This window comes from Trichechus manatus, unplaced genomic scaffold (assembly GCF_000243295.1).
Source record: "Trichechus manatus latirostris isolate Lorelei unplaced genomic scaffold, TriManLat1.0 scaffold00197, whole genome shotgun sequence".
NCBI classification, from domain to species: Eukaryota; Metazoa; Chordata; class Mammalia; order Sirenia; family Trichechidae; genus Trichechus; species Trichechus manatus.
In genome coordinates this window covers 2026754-2041131 of record NW_004444133.1, presented here as the reverse complement: position 1 = coordinate 2041131, position 14378 = coordinate 2026754, and the positions used below count along the sequence as shown (strand labels likewise).

General features: G+C 38.4%; 1 protein-coding gene across 1 annotated transcript in view; it reads left to right on the top strand.

Moving 5' to 3' along the window:
* The window catches only part of LIFR (LIF receptor subunit alpha), a 111358-nt gene that overhangs the window by 66849 nt on the left and 30131 nt on the right, over positions 1-14378 (top strand). The window contains exons 3-4 of the mRNA XM_012558920.2: positions 3614-3753; positions 9098-9261. Of these exons, the coding sequence (XP_012414374.1) occupies positions 3614-3753; positions 9098-9261 (304 nt within the window). The remainder of the gene's footprint in view (positions 1-3613; positions 3754-9097; positions 9262-14378) is intronic.

The window sequence follows — 14378 nt, the reverse complement described above, 5'->3', positions numbered from 1 at the left end:
TCTCAAGTAATCTTAGCATGGACTAGAGTTCCTAAGCCTAGAGTTGATGCCTTTGGGATGCCTGTACAGCAGAGCAATTCCCATTGCTTTTCCCTAATCCCAGCAGGGCATGGAGTTGCTTAGCAGCGCTGCAGGAGTTGTGCAGGGTGGCAGCACCTAGTTCCCATGTGCTAATAAGTGGTCCTAAAGTCAATTAACATAAATGTTTATTTAAATACAGTCACATTTTTTTTCTCTTTCAGACTATCCCATTCAGTGTTCTGTTATTGAGCATTATCTTAAGCATTGGGGTAGTTTATCAGTCAGGAAGAGCTAGACTGTTGCAGAAACAAATAACCCTCAAATCTTAGTGGCTTATTTCCTGCTTGTGTTCTTTGCTTATTATGGGTCAGCTGGGATCCCTGCCCCATCTCTCCCTTAGAGCCCAGCCTGGGGGTTCCTTACCGTCTGGAGCATTAGGAGGTGCACGGCAGGGGTAAGAAAGGGAGCACAGCCCATGCTGGCTTCTACAGCTTCCTTCCTGAAGTGGTAGACGTAACTTTCTCTCAAATTTCTCTGGCCAAATAAAGTCTCATTGCCATGCCTGCTTCAGAGTAGCAGGGAAGTGCAGTCCTGCCATGGGCCCAGAAGGGGGAACTGAAAAATTTGGCAACTAGTACCAGTGACTACCACAGGCCACAAAGACAGGAAGTTGGTTCTGGCTCCCAAGGAGTTTGCAATAAACAAACGTCCACAATGCTGTCAGTTAAGCGTTGCCGTAAATGACCTGTGAAGGACTGAGTGAGCATGGACTCTGGAGTACGAGTTCCAGAGAGGCTGCCAGAAATGGGGTAGTTGTGGAGTGGGAACACTTAGTTTTTTCAGCAGAAAAAAGGCAGAAGAACATTCCAGCCTGAAAGGATACTGGGCACAATGGCATGAACATATGAAATGACATAATGTACCGGGAGAATTTGGGTGATTTTGTATCGCTGGCACATCAACAAGTTTCACCATTTGAGGTTGAGAAGGAGGTGAGCGGGAGCCCTGTTCAAGTCCACAGTCCTACGTGAATAATATGAGGGGGGCTTGTGCTAGACACTGCGGGGGGCGGGCAGGGGGTGCAAGAGGCATGGAAAGTCCCTTTGCTGTAGTTGAAATTTACATGGGGAAACTAGAAATGTACATGAATTATAAAAAGAACATCCAAAGTAGTTTTGTAGGGACATGAGGGGCTGTGGAGCAGGTAAAAGATCACTTTTGTTGAAGAGATAATGGAGAAGGCTTCATGGGACCTGGAAGCATTTTGAAAGCAGAGCTGATGGATCAGGATGCTTTGTTTAAAATGAAGTGTGAGCCAAGGCACAGAAGTGGAAACATTGAGGGTGTTTTTGAAGGAGCCACAGATAGCCAGTTTCATGTCTTTCATCAGCACCCATGAGCTCCACCTCAGCATGAGGAGCCACAGGGTGGTGGGTTGGTCTAGGTATGGAAAACATGAGGGCCCAGAGCGTACTCTCAGAGGAAGTGTTTAGGCTGGGTTCTGTAGAGAAACAAAACCAGGGAAGCGTATAAATTATATAGAGAGATTTCTGTCAAGGAAATGGCTCATGCGGTTGTAGGGGCTAGAACATCCCAGGTCCGTGGTTCGAGATAGAGGCTTCTCCTGTTACACATAGCAGCAGGGGCTGGTGAACCCAAGATCGGCCAGTCAGAGACCAGGGCTGTTGCTCACAGGCTTGTGAAGACTGATGAATTACGAGGTCGACAGGCAAGGCTGCAGGTAAGCTGCTAGCTCAAGTCCCAACAACCGGAGGTCAGATGAACAGGAGCCAGCTGCAGGATCCAGAGTGAGCAAAAGCTCCTGAGCCTTGCCAGAATGTCCACTTATATTCAGTGCAGGCCACACGCACAAGGAAACTCCCTTTCAAATGATTGGCTGCTCACAGCAGGTCTCATCATGGAGGTGATCACATTATATCAAATCTCATCGTGGAAATGATGACACATTGTACAACTGCCAAACTACATCATAACTACCAAACCACTGAGACTGGTGGCCCAGCCAAGTTGACGCACAACCTCAACCATCACAGGAAGGCTAGCAGGGGCAGCAAGGGCTGGGTTTCTGACCAACCAGAGACACTAGATTTTGGGTTCAGCTACTGCTTCTGCAGCTTTCCTAGCATTTTGTTTTTGATTAAGTTATTTAGCCTCCCAGAATCTGTTTCCCCATCTAGAATTGCTGCCGCTGAGACCCCTCTTCTGCCTGTTAGCCCCATCACTGTGTTTCTCCTCCTTTTTGGTAGTTGTGTCGTGTGTATAACCCTGTTATATGTTCACATTTAGATTTGAAAAAGGGTTTTTGAACTCTTAAAAGGCTGAAATAATCATGACTTAATTCTTTAATGTGATGAAAGAGAGTGAGGAGAAATACTATGATACGAAGCCAATTTATATTTGATATTTGTCTCTTCAAAGCAGAGGGGACCACGTTGTCTACTACTTACTTGTCTTCTTTCATCATGCCTAGAAGAGCAGTGCTTCTCAAACTTAAATGTGTGTGGCAAATAATCTAGGGATCTTGTTAAAACGTAGATTCTGATTCAGTAGGTCTTGGTGGGATTGGGAGAGGGTAGTTTGCCTGGAAGTCTCATTTTTTAATTAGCTCCAAATAATGTTATTTATCGTTGATCCTTGGACCACACTTAGAGTAGCAAGCTGCTCCAGGTTTGTGTATTGTGGGCACACACCAGATTACTGGAGAATTTATAAGCGCTAGGCTACTAGCCAAAAGGTTGGCGGTTTGAACCCACCCAGCAGCTCCTGCATCTGCTTCTGTAAAGATTACAGAAAAAAAAAAAGCTGACTTGTCTTCTCGTCAAGTAGATTACAGAAAAGAGATTAGAAAACGCTGTGGGGCGGTTCTTCTCTGTCACCTGGAGTCTCGATGAGTCGAAATTGACTTGAGGGCCCTAACGACAGTTTCCTTTTCTAATTGCAATCCTTAAGTGCTATGTACAAAGTTACGCAAGTGTATTTGCTTTGAATTTATTTGTGATGTAATTATTAATTTAGAGTTGCTGTGATGAGGGAATATGATACATGTTTTCTCTTAGAACAGTGTCTGCTAAATTTGGTGACAGAGTTTGATGAACTGATGTTTATTGAATAACCACAGTGGAACCTGCGCTAAACGTATTTAGATACGGCCTTTCCCATGTTCTGCTTTATAAATGAGAGCTTTAATTCATCTCATAAGAACAGATATCATTTGGCCCTCATCAGTTATTTATATAAGGAGCCCTGGTGGTGCAATAGTTAAGCACTTGGCTGCTAACATAAAGGTCAGTCATTTGAACCCACCAGTGGCTCCACAGGAGAAAAGACCTGGTGATCTGCTCCCATAAAGACTACAGCCTAGGATACCCTATAGGGCAGTTCTGCTTTGTCCTCCTGTAGGATTGCTTTGAGTTGGAATCAACTCGACAGCACCTAAGAACATATATATATGTGTGTGTATATGTATATATATATATATCTCCATACGCGTAGTCTTTAGTTACTCAGGTTTTTATGAAAATTGCACTATAATTTTATCTTCTAAATTAAAATGCTTTTTCTTAATTTGCAGGTTCCATTCTTGTTATCGATCAGAGAAAACAAATACAAAAATCCCAGCTCTCTTACCTGGGGATCATGAAATATCAATAAATCCTCTACATGGTAGTAGAAGTTCTATAAGTAGATTTATACTAAATGAAGAAAACATTTGTAAGTATTTACTTCAAAGAAAATTGATTTTAAAATAGCTCACAACACTGCGTTTGTTGTATTGTGGTGCTTTCTCGTTGACAGAAACTTACCGTTCTTTTGAATTTTAGTTGTTACCCTAAGACTTTCATCTACCCAGCAACTTTACTGTGGATTGTAGATTATAGTCAAGATCAGGAAGGAAGCCGACTTGTCTTCCAGTCAAAATAGATGTCACAGAGTTAAAGATCCTTCCTTCAGTTTGATACTCTAACTCCTTTGCCTCGTTGATTCCTCTACACCTTCCAGAGTTTCTTGGATACCTGTTGATCAACCCCCTCCAAAGGAGATCTTATTCATTTCTTGACATACCCTTATCCAATCTGTACTTCTCTTTGTAGCACTTATCACAATTGTATTAATAATTTATTGTGTAATTAGCTTTACTGTGTGTCTCCCCCACAAGAATATAGGTTCCGTGAGGGAAGGACTTTGTCTTCTACACCCGGCACCTAGCACAGTGCCTTGAATGTAGCAGGAATTTACTACAGATTTGTGGATTGAATGTATAGGGCATATGCTACAAGCAGATTGGAAGCACGAAATAAACCCAGACTGACAGAGATGGAGATTTTGCTACACAACAATACCTTACAAACCCCACTAATCTTGACTCTTTTAATGGGGCAAGTAGATTTGTCAGCCCCTGACAACTGTTATGAGACTACATTATAGTGATATTGAGTCTTATAAGGATGACTTACCTTGAAGCATAGGAAAGAAAATATAATTAGCTTGGCAGTTTGTCCAGTTTTTTGGACGAGATGCATGTTTGGTTGGCCCATATCTGGGATAGCACAGATGGAAGCAAAATCACAAAGCATGCTGTCCAGGAATGTAGAGTATGTCCCATTTTCTGACAGTGCTACTTAGGGCTGTCTTTCAAGATAATGAGAGAAGAACCGTGTGTTGATTTCTATAGTTGTATGTGAGATACAAGTCAGAATATTGTTTATAATAACATAGATTATGGTAAACCCAATTTATGGTAAATTTTGAGATTTTTAAGGTATATCAGTTGGACACATGAATTTTATTTAAATCATAAACTTTGATCTCATGAAGTTTTCTTTTTGATAATACAGTAGTACATTCTCTGCAGAATATTTAAATATGCAGAGTTATAAAGAAGACAGATCAGCCATAATCCCAGCACCCAGAGAGAAATACTATTAATAAATATATTTTGTATGCATATAATATGCAGATAGGGTTCATATTACTTTGTAATTGCCGAACAGAGACATGAGACATATTTTCAAGTTATTATCTGTATCAATCTACATTATTTTTAATGGCTGTGTAGTATTCCGTTGAAGGGAGATTGCATAACTAAGTGATCTATTATTGACATTTAAGTTTTTATTTCCGGTTTTTGAATATCATAACTGACTGGCCCTAACAACTGACCTAACAGCAACCACCAGTGCTTTAATGAACGTCTTTTGTTTGTGAATTTGTTTGTGAGTTTGATGATTTACTTAGGCTAAATTCCTGGAATTGTGATTGCTAGATTAAAGATACTCCCTTTTTTAAAAAGACTCTTGGTATAGACTGTTCTTCAAAACTTTGTACCTCTTTGCTGTTCCACAAACAGCTATTAGAGTGCCTGCTTCCGCACATCTTTGCCAGTGCTGGGTATTACCCATCTCTTTTGTTTTTGCCACTCCAATCTGATAGCCGTCAAATTATGTCTCTGTTGTTCTTGCATTTCTTTTTAAAAAATTCTTTATTCTTTGTGCTTGTTCACATGTTTTGTAATTTTTCTCTTGCATTAGTCATCTTTTTCCTCAACAGTTGACAAGAGGTTTCTCTCTATTAGGTTATTGACTCTGTCATATTTGCTGCAAATATTTTTCCAAGTTTATAATATTTTTAAAAAACTTTGTGGTATTTTTCTTATCAAGATAGAATCTCTTGATATTTTTCTCTGAGTTTTTGGTTTTGCTTTCATGCTTGATTTAAATCTTTCATCCATCTGTAATTATTTTGTAGTAAAGTATGAGGACTTTAACTTAATTTTATTCCAGATTTTGAAAAACCTCCATGATTCTGTAAGAGAGCCAGTTTGTGATATCTGATTGTTGCAATAGGTACACAAAGTTCTTGTCTAGGAAGATGATAGTGTTTGAAATAATTAGAAAGGCAAATCAAGACAGACTGTAAGTAACTCAGTCCCAGTTAATACTTCATTGTTTTTTGCATATCATCTGGTTTATTGGTAGCATTTTTAACAATCAGTTGCCTGGTCATGGTTAGAATAACAGGATTAGATTAAGAAAGTTAAAAAGCAAATTAGGTGAATATAAGAGAGCAAGGTAGATGCCTCAGCGTGTGTAAAAGAAGCTCTTAAATGATAGTAGAGCTGTGGATTAGAAGACTTGAGTACTTTGGAAATTTGCTACTAAATTTATGAGAAGTTAAGTTTTATCCAGATCTGAAGATGATGGTACGATATATGTATAAAGCAGGGAAGATATTTAACATTTATATATGTGTGTGCGTGCATATACACACGCACGTACATATATGTGTGTATGTGTGTATCTACTTAGCAAGAGGAAGCACACAAAAAGTCTTTTGCTATCTAAGTTTCTTAAAATAACCTGAAAATTTGCATCCTAATGTAGATCCTATACAAGAGTTGGGAAGGTTCCTGACCTCCTGATGTTCTAAGGAAGAAACCATGTATAAAGCTGTACTAGCTTAAAAAATAGATAAATAAATAAGCAAGCCTTTGATGAAATTTTTACCCTAGCTGAAAAGCTCTGAGTTTCTAGAAAGCAAGTTAACATTGTCATCAAGTGTCTGTTTTAGCTGGAAAGAAATGCAGATAACAGAGCATGGGAGCTTAGGAAAAACTTGCATGTATACTATGAAGAAAGGGAAGGAAAAAAAGTGCGTGGGTGTTTGGCCTTTTTTAATTCCTGTGTTTGTAATTGTAGCTATTACTGTCTTTAGCTTGACATATTAGATATGACTTGTTTTGAACAGAAGCTCACTACTATTTAGATAAAATTTAAATGATGTACACTTTATAGGGAGGAAAGCATTTTAATAGATGAGCGTTGTTTTGTGAAATACTCCCACATTTTATAATCTTTATTACATTGTGACATCTGGAATCATTTGAAAGAAGAGCCCCATTCCTAGAACCTACTTTGTGCCCCTCTCGCTTTGAGCTGTCTGAAGCCTCTTGCTCTGTTCTGGTCACGCTGGCACCTTGGGCTTTCACCTGGCACTAAAACGTCTTTCTCCTCATTGGCCTGTGCTTTTCCTTTTTTAAAAGCAGTTTCTACTTAAAACTTCTCCTGTAAAGCATTCTCCACTGTCCTTGCATAGCTGTGTAATTGGTGGCTTATTGTTTGTTTATTTTACATAAGTCCCGTGTAGAGCACTGGTCAGCACAATTTAGTTAAATTTAGTAAATGCATGTCTTTGTAAGGTTGGAGACTGACTAAGTTATATTGGTTGGCTCTGCTGTTTCTCCTGTTTAGAAATTCAGCTTTCCTGCCCCTGCATGCTCCTGCGGTTTAGTTTTTGTTTTCTGTAATTTATTTGATTGGTCTTTGAGCTGCATGGGGAAGGATCAGGATAGAAATGCGACCAGAGAGGCTGTATCTCTGCATTTCTGTACTGTACTCAGAGGAGGAAACACGCAGGAGTGTCCTGAGTCTTTCTGCCTTTCGTGCCAGAAAGCCTACATCCCATAGAACTGAACAAGCTCGTACACTGCTTCATTTTCAACTAATCCAGAATTTTCAATAATTTACCTATGCCTTAAAGACGTTAAGATTTACAAGGATACCTTACTTCTTTCTGCCAACTTTTTTTTTTTTTTAATTTACTAGTTTTATTTCTGTTGGATGCCCAAACCCTTGAGCATAGCTTTCCTCTTTGCCTTTTGTAATGCAGCTTCAGAGCCCACTGCTCTCCAAACTTTGTCAAATATTGACAGCGCCCACACCAAAGTGAGCATTCTTATGTCCGTCTCTGTGAGCTCTGTGTTATTTGGCCCACATGACAGCCAGTTTCTTTGGTCTCAGTGATCCTGGTTTTCTCTTTTTTGCCTTCTGCTTCTATATCATACTTTCAGAATTCTTGGCCGGCGTCTCTGCTTCCTTGGGGGTCGTAGCGATCAGTTGTGGTTTTATCTCTATGCATTCCTGCTTGTTTCTTCAGCAACAGTCTGCGAGTTACTCTTGAGTCTTTACCCACAGTTCTGACTTTTTGTTTTTCTGTAGAATCTTCCATTTGATCATCTATTCTCCGCTGACACTTAGTCATCCCTATCCAGTCTTCTGTGTCTCTTCACACTGGTTCCTGACTGCTTTTGTCTTTCTTGCTGCTTGCTGGAAACTTAAGAGAACTCTTAGATGTTTCCCCTTCTCTTTATAACAAATCCTTCAAAAGACCCAGTCATTTCTTTGAAATACTCATTAGCTTTTGTCCTTCCTTTTTCATTCATGGCATTACAATCCATATCGTTAGTAATCTAGCTGGGATTTCGCTGTCTCCTAATTGATCATGTTATCTCTTGTCTCCAGCTTCTGCAAACTGTGTTGCATACTGCTGCTAAACAGTGACAAGGATCTGAAATGCTTCTGATCTCACACTACTTCTGCACAGCAGCCCACTGGCTTCCTTACGCAGTGTCTTAGTCTTTACTGCAGTCCTGCTGCTATTCAGTGATCTCTGTAACCAGTGATAGGAGTACCTGGGTGGTGCAAAGGTTGGAGCTTTGAGTCCACCCAGAGGCACCTCGGAAGAAAGGCCTGGCCATCTACTTCTGAAAAATCAGCCACTGGAAATCCTATGGAGCACAGTTCTACTCTGACACATGGGGTCACCATGAGGGGCTCTGATACTGGGAGAGGAGGAAGAAGGCTTCAGAGAAGACAAATGGAAAACTTTACCAAAGCAAGCTTTCCATATTTTGTTGTTTTCTAAGGCACGACCTGGCAGTGATATAAAAGAAGCTCTTGTACTTCTCTTTGATGTTACCTACTTGTAGGTCTCAGAGTTCAGACCAGAGGACACTAGAGTATTGTGGGGAATCCAGTTGCTGTATTAGAAAATGTATTCTGGGTTCGAAATAGCCAGCAGATGATTGTCGTTGGGAGCTGTCTGTATAAATAAACATATATTCTCTATTTTTCAGTAATTGGTCTGAGAGTTTCAGTTTTAATTCTTGTCGATTTATTTTTGATCAGGAAGAAATAAAGTCTAAAATAAGTTGATTAATGGAATTGCAGTATGAAAGTCATTACTTAGTAAGTTTTGTCTTTGCTTTCCTTTTTTTAAGCCTTAATTCCGGATACTCCAGAGATCTTGAACTTGTCTGCTGATTTTTCAACTTCTACGATACACATAAAGTGGAATGACAAGGGTTCTGTTTTTCCACACCACTCAGATGTCATCTGGCAAATTAAAATTCTACGTAAAAAGAAGATGGAAATTGTAACATTAGTAAGTTTGAACAAAACTAAGATTATGTTTTATGTGATGTTAAAGAAACTGAATCATTTTTTAAAAAGATTTTTAAGGTATTCTTAGTGAACTTGTGGATTATTAAGGAAGTAGATCAGATTTCCTTTCAGAGTTCATTACAAACCATATGCTGTGATTCAAAAATCACTTGTTAGTTGTTAAAATAATGTAGAACCACTGTAGGAAGTTTAGGAAATTAAGGGAGGAATAATCCATGAGTTCGCCACTTGAACACAGTAAGCGCTATTTTTGTGTATTTTCTTCAGCATTTTTTTATATGTATGTTTTTACAGAAATAAGTATCCTTTGGTGTACTATCTTTATCTTTGTTTAATAATTGTAAATGTAAAAATAAATGTTTTGAAACATATACCTATAGTAATTGTTGAGAAATTTTGTATATATAAGCTTGAATTTATCAGACTCTGAAAGAATGTTCTTATATTTAGTACGTACACTTTTTTCCCCTTAGTTTTGTAAATCCTGTTTAAAAATGGTTTCTTTAAGATCTTCTTTTGGTTTGCCCTTAGTGTAAGGAATAATGAGAAATAGCAATGTAAAGTTTGGACAGCTGGTACATGGTAATTCCCCCTTTATGCTTCCAGTATTTTCCTCCTTACTGGATTTGAAATATGCTTAGTTGCAGGTTTAAGAATTAGGGGACCATCTTATGATCTTCTAATTTATTTGCCTAGATACATAGATAAGATAGTGAAAATGAAAAATAGGATTTTGTATTTCATAGTTACTTCATTTTTTCCTTTTTTGACAACCTGTGTTTTTACACTCCTAAAACAAGTCATAATTGTAGTTAGTACATATCTAGTGCTTCCTGCCTTTCTCACACTGCTCTAAATGCCTTTATACATGTTCTTTTTTTAATAATTGATTTTTGTTGTTGTTTAGAATATACCCAGCAAAACGTACACCAATTCAACAGTTTCTATGTGTACAATTCAGTGATGCTGACTACATTCTTCAAGTTGGGCAGCCATTTTCGCTCTCCTTTTCTGAACTGTTCCTCCCCCATGAACATACTTACAAACTTACTGCCCCCTAAGTTTCGTGTCTAATCTTACAAGTTGCTGTTGTCAGTTTGATCCCATATAGATGGTTCTTAAAAGAGCACAATGCTAAAGGCAGACATTCTTTGCTAATTAAGCTAAACTGTTGTTTGATCTAAAGAAGACTTTAGGGATATTTTTGGTTTAAGGTTTAAAGATTATCTCAGGGCAGTAGTTTCCGGGATTCATCCGGCCTTCATGGCTCCAGAAAGTCTGGATTACATGAGAATTTGAAATTCTGTTCTGTGTTTTCCCTCTTTTAATCAGGAGTCTTCTGTAGAATCTTTAATCAAAATGTTCAGCAGTGGTAGCCGGGCACCATCCAGTTCTTCTGTTCTCCTGGCAAAGGGGGCAGTTGTTTGTGGAGGCAATCAACTGCACATTCCATATCCTCCTATTCCTGACTCTCCTTCTTCTTCTGTTGCTCCAGGTGAATAGAGACCAATGGTTGTACCTTGGATGCCCATTCTTGTTAATTCTTTTAATCCTCACAACAGTCTCATGAGGGAGGTACTGTTAATATCATCTTCATTTTACAGATGAAGATACAGAGTCACGGATACATTAAGTGGTGGAGCCAGGATTCGAACCCAGGCAGTTAGGTTCAAGTCTGTTTTTCATTTAAAATGCTCTCCTTTTCCTTTTCACCTATCCAAACTGAACCTGCATTTCAAGACCCATGTCAAATCCTACCCCTTATTTTAAAGCCCTTCCTTTTTACATCAGCCTCTTTTCTTGAATCCTTAAATAAAATACTCTTTTCTTAAATTCTAATGGCAATTCTTGTCTGTGAATCTCGTTTTACAGTTAGCTTGATGTAGCTGTATCATTGTTGTCCTAAAACTACTGCTTACTTAAAATTGTATTGCTTAACTTTTTTTTTTAATGGCATAATATTTTGCATTCTAGGGCTATCACTGACTGTGTTAGGGTGACTTCTTAAAACTTTTTTCCCATTTTTAAAGTGGTGATAATTCTTGCCCTAAGGTCCAAAAAGTAAATTATATGGTGATATCTGTGAAGCTGCTAAACAAGTATTAGTTCTTATTATTTCCTTTGGAGACTAGTTGACTTTTTTAAAAAAACTGAAAAACAAAAACAAAAACACTGCTGTCGAGTCAGTTCCAACTCATAGCGATCCTATAGGACAGAGTAGAACTGCCCCATAGCGTTTCCAAGGAGTGGCTGGTGGATTCAAAATGCTGATCTCTTGGTTAGCAGCCAAGCTCTTAACCACTTTGCCACTTAAGGATACTAGAATTAGAGGGATACTCTTTGAAGTTTGAGTGAAATAAAAGATAAAGGAATTATTCTAAGATCACATTACTCATTACCACAAAACCCATAACAAGTCAGCAATGGCAAGACAGTGATTCCGTACTTTCAGGAATATAATCATTGAAGAGCAATCTTTATAAGAGGAAATACAGTCAAAGTAAAGTAAAATAGAGAAAGAACTAATTAATTTAAAAAAGGAAATTCAGGAGGAAAAATGACCCAGGTCCATAGTAAAATTTGATATTTTTATTTATAATTATATGTTATTAACATCAGTATTTTAAGTGAGAGTTGTTTATCAGTCATTTTGCAGTAGTTTAAAGCTCTAGAATGCTATTCAGTAGTGTTTCATTTATAAGGTATTTGTCACTTCTGCCCACGGTCCCTGTGTACAGCCATGGAAGCTGTCCATTGCCTAGACCATGATGTGACTGATGCCCTGGGAATTACCAGGTATTGTGGCTCATAATTTTTCTCTGTGGAAACAATTGCTTTCAAATCTTCTATCTTACTCTTGTTACATGTTATTTCTTGATTTTGTTTTTGTAGTTTTGAGCAGTGTTTTATTAACTTCCCACAGTGGAAGGTGAGAATTTAGCTCTCTCTCACTCCCCCTGCTCCACCTCTAAGTGCGCGTACGCACATACACACATACAAACACACACACACACACTTTCTTTGTTTTCCTATCTTCTTCCAATATAACTATATAATTTTTGGTCAGCCAGTATTCATTGTTTGCATTATAGTTAAATAAACACTGTTTACTGCTGAGCTAAGTAGTATATACTACTACCTTTTTTATACAACTTCTTGTATTGTCTTTTTTTTCACTTAGTTTTATTTGTCTGTTTCACTAATTCAATTCTAAATTCTTTTTCCATGTTGTATGAATCACCTCTCAAAATGTTCACCAAACACAGAACGTATTTTATCAGTTTTGTCTTTGTTAATAAATCTGTCTGAGGGCCTTCTGACTTGCTTCCCAACCCTTTTAACATAAGAGCTCACGTAGATACTGACGGTATGTGTATAACACAGATTATGGGAAATAGCTGAGACCGCATGTGGCCAAGGTGTCATAGGGGCTCCAGCAGCCTCCACCCCTACTAACCACGCCTAGGATTGAGGTGAATACCTAGGTAAACCTATAACCCATTCAAGGCAAACCGCAGTGTCTTTCAGCACATTTTAGGCAGCTATGGTCCAGGGGGTCTCTGTCATTGTCTAGGGGATTCTTTTCACCTTTTTTCTTGTTTTCCTTATTTTCTGAATCCTGTGTTTTCCTCTTATTTCCTCATTTTGGTGGAAGCATATCTTCTAGCAGCTATTCCCTGTTGTGGATACCCTCTGCTATCTGTAACAGCTAGGTTGAAGATACATATTATTTTATTTTTAATTAGTTACCAACAAAAGTAAAAAAAAACTGTCAATTCCAAATATTGAGAAAGTCCAGAGCAATTGGAACTTTCATACTCTGCTGGTGGAGGTGTAGAACGCTGCCAGATGACTACATTAAGACACTGCATTTCTGAAGATCTCTGCATTCACACATGGTCACTAGTTGGTTTAGCTGGGTATAGAATCCTAGATTGGAAAAATTTCCCCTCAAAATTTTGAAGACATTGTTCCATTGTTTTTATTCTGAATCTGTCATCTTCTATTGTGCAGGACACTCATTGGTCTTTTTAAGTCTGGAAACTCCTGTCTGTCAGCTCTAGGAAATTTTATTTCTTTGATCTCCTTTTCTTAATTTTCTCCTGTTTTCATACAACTTCTGTTCTTTAGAAATTGGATCCCTCAGACTGGTCCTCTAATTGTCTTGTCTTTGCTATTTTCCATTAGTCTTTTGCTCTGTTCTCTGAGAAATTTTTCCTAAACTTTATCTTGTCATCCTGCTATTGAATTTCTGTTACTATATTTTTTAATTTACAAAACATCCCTTTTGCTCAGGTTTTTTTTTTTTAAATAGATCCTGTTTTTATTTCATGGATGCAATATATTATCTCTGAGGATAGGAATTTTGTTTTGTTTTCTTTTTGAAAAGTCTGTTTCTTCAAGGCTTTTTTTTTTGGTCTTTAACTTTCGTATTAGTTTTCTTTTGTTTTCTTTTTTCTCCTCCACGTTTTGGTGATCCTGGTTGCTGTTCATATTTAAGTGAGGGGCTCTTAAAAAATAAAAAATCTGGTTGGAACTTCTGTGTGCCTGTATTGGGCTTTGCTCACGGGGGGCTTCAATATAGGTTGATTAGGCTGGGCTGTCTAGTTGGTGAACCTGTAATGTTATTATCTTAGGTATTTTGTCTTTACCTGCTCATTTGCCTCAGAAGTTTGTTCAGACTCCTACCTGGAGAAAATGAGCTTGGCTACCAGTATCCTTGGAGCTGGTAGGGGAAAAGGTCAAGAGCGACTCAGCCTTCAGAATGTATAGGTTAGCATTCCCCCTGTTTTTGATGGTATTCCTCATTCTCAACTCTTCCTTACATTCTTCAGTCCAGAGATACTCTGTTTTACTTTTTCAGAGTATAAATTTCCGTTCTTCTGCCAGGCTAAAGAAGGGTAGCCTCTTGGTAGCATGGAGTATCAGAGGGGATCTGGATATCTCTAACATATCTTCAAAGAACTTTCAGTCTTCCTGTTTTGAGCCACACCTTCACCCTGCCCTTCCAGAGCAACCTGGTGTTGCCATTTCCTGAGCCTACTGGTGTTTCTGTGAGAAAATCAAGTTGTTTCCTGGCTTTCCTACTGGAAGCTT